The 4,336-nt window shown below is 34.7% G+C and overlaps 1 protein-coding gene across 1 annotated transcript; it reads right to left on the bottom strand.

Annotated features, from left to right (window-relative positions):
• LOC109224142 (RNA polymerase sigma factor sigD, chloroplastic) lies at positions 352-3,141 on the bottom strand. Its single transcript, XM_019388731.1, has 5 exons — positions 2,667-3,141; positions 2,226-2,456; positions 1,996-2,136; positions 1,410-1,610; positions 352-726 (listed from the first exon to the last, which is right to left on the bottom strand). Exons 1-5 carry the CDS (start codon positions 3,093-3,095, stop codon positions 445-447), a joined length of 1,284 nt encoding a protein of 427 aa, XP_019244276.1. The 5' UTR covers positions 3,096-3,141; the 3' UTR covers positions 352-444.

Here is a 4,336-nt window from a genome sequence, read left to right as displayed (position 1 = left end):
AGGAAGAATTGCGAAACTTATCAAAAGATTTAATTGCGTCTGCCGGGAGTCCCGGGTCTATTGCTTGGAAGGCAATTATCCTAACCGTTGGACTACAAACGCTAGTTGTTGTCAACGCATGTTATATTTTATTAGTAACCACAATGAACAAAACGGGGTTTTTTAACTATCTTAAGAATTAAGAATAGAGTTAGACTTTGATTCATTTCATAATAAAGATTTACGTTCAGCTTAGTAGATTTTTCATAGTTTTACTGGAGTATAAAGTTTCCTTTTTCTCCATTTGGTTATGTTAGCTCCAAAGTAATTGAATCAATCATTAAACCACAGAGCAAAAGGTTCTGCACAAGATTGATTAAACTCTTTGTTGATCTTTTATATGATATATCAATTCAATTTTGCGTGTGATAATGTTAACAAATGTCTTGGCTTTACAGAATATATTCATGTTATGTACATTTTAAAGCTGTCTAACATAGTACTTTCTCTTAATTTTGACAAGGCAGTGCAATTAATCTGTCTGATCCTTTCTCTCGAAAGCTTAAGTACTTTTCCAATCTCCTCAAAAGATTGAGGGGTATCTCCATTTAGGCCAAAGTGCAATTTCAGAATCTTTGCTTCTCTATGACATAACACATTTTGCAGAAGCTTCTCCAGGTCTTGTTTCATCATTTGTCTTTTCACAATTTCTTCTGGTAATATGTCTTCAGGCCCTGATATAATATCCTGCAAGATAATCAAAATTTGAAGGAAAGGCATGAGGTTTTACTTATCCTTAATCAGGCACTTCCCTGTTTTTTCGTGTGTAATTATCGGTCAAGCATGATCAACATTAGCTCAATAACTAGATCTATTTGGATTAAGTCAGGGCACTGCTGTGCACAAGGCATCATGCATTAGTGGCTGTTTCCATGGCTCGAATCCGTGACCTATTGGTCACACGGAGACAACATTACCGCCCCAAGGCTCCCCTTCATCTATTTGGATTAAGCCAACTGATTAAAACATGAAGGAAAGGAAATAGGTGGAAAGACCAAGTATGAAATAATGGAAGGATAAGTAATGATAAGATAAATGAAAGGTGTCTAGTAGCATGTTTATGTGTCCTCCTCAAATATATTGCCTTCATTCCTCTCTAATCCGGTAGTTAAAAGGAAATTTCTATCATTATGATTATTTTCCATTTTGAGGGAAAAATGCTACCTTTTCTTTTCCATTATATTTCACTTATTAGTAGTTCATTTCTTTTCATTGAAATTCACCAAGTACTACAGGTATGAACTGCAGACATGTTAATCCATGTTGGCAAGACTTATCCAATTTCCAACAGCTTATGAGCAACAAATTCTCATTAGGCGACGCTAATTTAAGAAAAACAATTGTCGAAACAACAAAGGCTTGGGGCAAACCTGCAGTGACATGTATCCTTGGCTAGTTACTATTTGATCAATGGAAATTGGCGCTCGGTTTCTCTCGATAACTAGTCTAACAGTTGAAACATCCATATCAAGAGCTTCTGCAATTTCATCGTAGGAAGGCATTCGCTGTAGCTTTCTGCTTAATTCAGTGTTCGCATTGCAAATCTTTGGCACAAGCTCAGATATACTCCCCTGCATATAACATACTAACCAATGCATTTCACTAATTACAAGCTTTATCTTATAGTCATGAATTTAAGAAAGGAGAAACACAGTTACATATATCTACTTAACCGGAAAAGTTCACGAAGAAGTTGGCCTAGTGTGCATTTTGTTAGTAAACTAAATGGACGATTATTATGATTTTCACGGGCAAATATTGCTGAAATTATCAGCATTACATAGCATGGCTTGTGCCGATAAAAGAAGACCCTATAGAGTTGGTGCTCAGCTCTAGACTACTGCAAAATTTCATGGCCAATGCACCAGAATCATTACAAAGTCTGACAGTCATCAGTATGTCACAAGGGTGAATATAAAGAGTTAACAAGTCCTCAATATTAATGCATTAGCTTACCGGTAATCTAATAACTCGAGACTTGTTTGCTATGGCTCTAGTAATAGCTTGCCTAATCCACCAATAAGCATAAGTAGAGAGCTTATACCCCTTCTTAGGATTGAACTTCTTAGCACCATGAAGTAGACCTATGCTTCCTTCCTGTAATTGGCAGTGAAGGAGAGGTGGTTATTGTCCAAGAAAGAACTGCAATACCAATAAAACCAAATTACAGAGATAAAAATGGGGACCTGAATTAGATCTTGTAAGCTTAATCCTTTGCCTTGATATGAAGCTGCAACAGATACAACAAGCCCTCTATAGCATTGAATTATCTTCTTTTGTGATATCTTAGCATTAACCAAGACCTTATCTAGCCTTCTTCTGCTCATTCCTGCAGCCTTAGCTAATTGATTTGGATTTAGTTCAATCTCACTTGTTTCTTCAACCCTCTTTCTCAATGTCTCCATTCTTGCTTCTTCCTACCACAACATTTAAGATTGGTAGTACAAAAAAAAGAATGTTACTCCATATAAAATGATACAGAAAAGTATGATTTTTCATCTCGATTCATCACTATATTCGCTTAAAATAGTACAAAGAAGATAAACTTTTTACATAAACGAATTAATTCAATTGTATAGTTCTATGCAAACAGCAATTAGGGTAATTGATGATTTTCAGAGTCGCACCTTGAGGTACCAAGAATACTCTGACTCTTCCTTAAGGGTCAAGTAGAGACCTGTTTTTACAGGTTTAGAAATGGAAATCTTATCCTCTTTCTCCATGTCCAAACAATATTCTGAATAACACCTTCTTCTTTTCCTTCTCTTCTTTCTTCTCAATGCTAACTCAATCTTCTCATTAATTATCTCAATCTTATTGCTACTCTCCTCCTCAATATTGGTTTCAAAAACCAAAGATTTTGCTTCAATTGTCACGACCTCATTAGCTCTTTCAATTGCCAATGCATAACTTGGGTCCAAAAAAGAACCATTTTTGGGGCAATAGAGAATTGCTAAAGGGTGATAATGAATGAGGGGTTTAGTAGAGAAATTTGAATGATAAGGAAAGAGTGAAGCTGGAGATTGGTTTGAACATGACCATGCAGCCATGGCCATAGAAATGTCAAAGTTAAAAGAATTTTTTCCTCTTTAATTAAGCGCCAGAGGCTGCCGTAGATATACTTTGTGGCTACTAGATATTTTCAAGTGGTCTGTTTTTACTAGTTGGATTTTCTTTCTTTTACATTTTTGGAGACTAACTTGTTTTTATTTTCTCTTCTATGTTGTTTATTTTTGTTTATCCGTAAACGGTACAGTTAAATTTGTAACGCGGTTTATAGATACGTGAATTAATTTGATCCAGAAATATAAAATAAATAAGAACAGAAATAAGATTATAAAAATAACTTTAAGAAAATACAAGTCTGGCTATGAATTTAGCTTCTCCGATAGCAGTAACAAGAACAATCTTAAGAATAAAATAAAGAGAGCAATTTTATAGAATAAGAGCTTATTTTAGCTTTTGAGTACAGAATATTTCATGTCCCTCATTGAATACAATTTCTTCTATTTATAGCTCTATTAAGGGAGACAAGATCCTAAAATCAAGCCCTCCTTGAATGAGATAAAACTCCCATAGATAACTGTATAACGGTTGGTCATTAATACAGAGATTCCTTGTAACAGTTGTTCATTGAATACTGCCTTATTCAACCAATGTCTTCCTTTCAAATCTTCATTGTCGGTTCCCATACCTTCGGAATTTATACAGCACCGAACACACGTTTGTATCCGACGTCAACTATTTATTGGCTCATATATTATCTGTCTATAGTTCCACATGTCACATCGTCATTCATCTACGTATTGCTAACCGATTTTACCCCATATAATTTTTCTTTAGAAAAAAGTTAAGCATCCGTATATAGAATCCACACGAATTCATATTGCATATGGCCAATTAAAGGAGAAAACGCTTTCCGTTTTTGCATAATCATAGCAATTTTACATTATATATTAATAAAAATCAATCTATAGATACAAAAATTAAATCATCTCCATCGACCAATAATTAATAATAGAGTGTAACGAGAAAAGAACATGTCAATGTGATCTAGCCACTAAATTGTTATTCCATTGTCAATCCTTGCTATTTGTACTCAAAATATAATATGTCAATACGAAGGAATTGTGCGTTATGGCATGATTATATCCATGGCCAATGCATAGGCGTGACCTACCCGTCCTACCGCTTAACTGATCACTAGAAATTCAATTTAACTTTCCCTATAATAATATATTCTGAGCAAACTCGCCCTAAAAATAAATAAAAGTCATTTTGCACGGAATTACCTTTC

Source organism: Nicotiana attenuata, chromosome 1 (genome assembly GCF_001879085.1).
Source record: "Nicotiana attenuata strain UT chromosome 1, NIATTr2, whole genome shotgun sequence".
NCBI classification, from domain to species: Eukaryota; Viridiplantae; Streptophyta; class Magnoliopsida; order Solanales; family Solanaceae; genus Nicotiana; species Nicotiana attenuata.
Note: the sequence above shows the minus strand (reverse complement) of the source record. Positions and strands in the feature narration are given on the sequence as shown.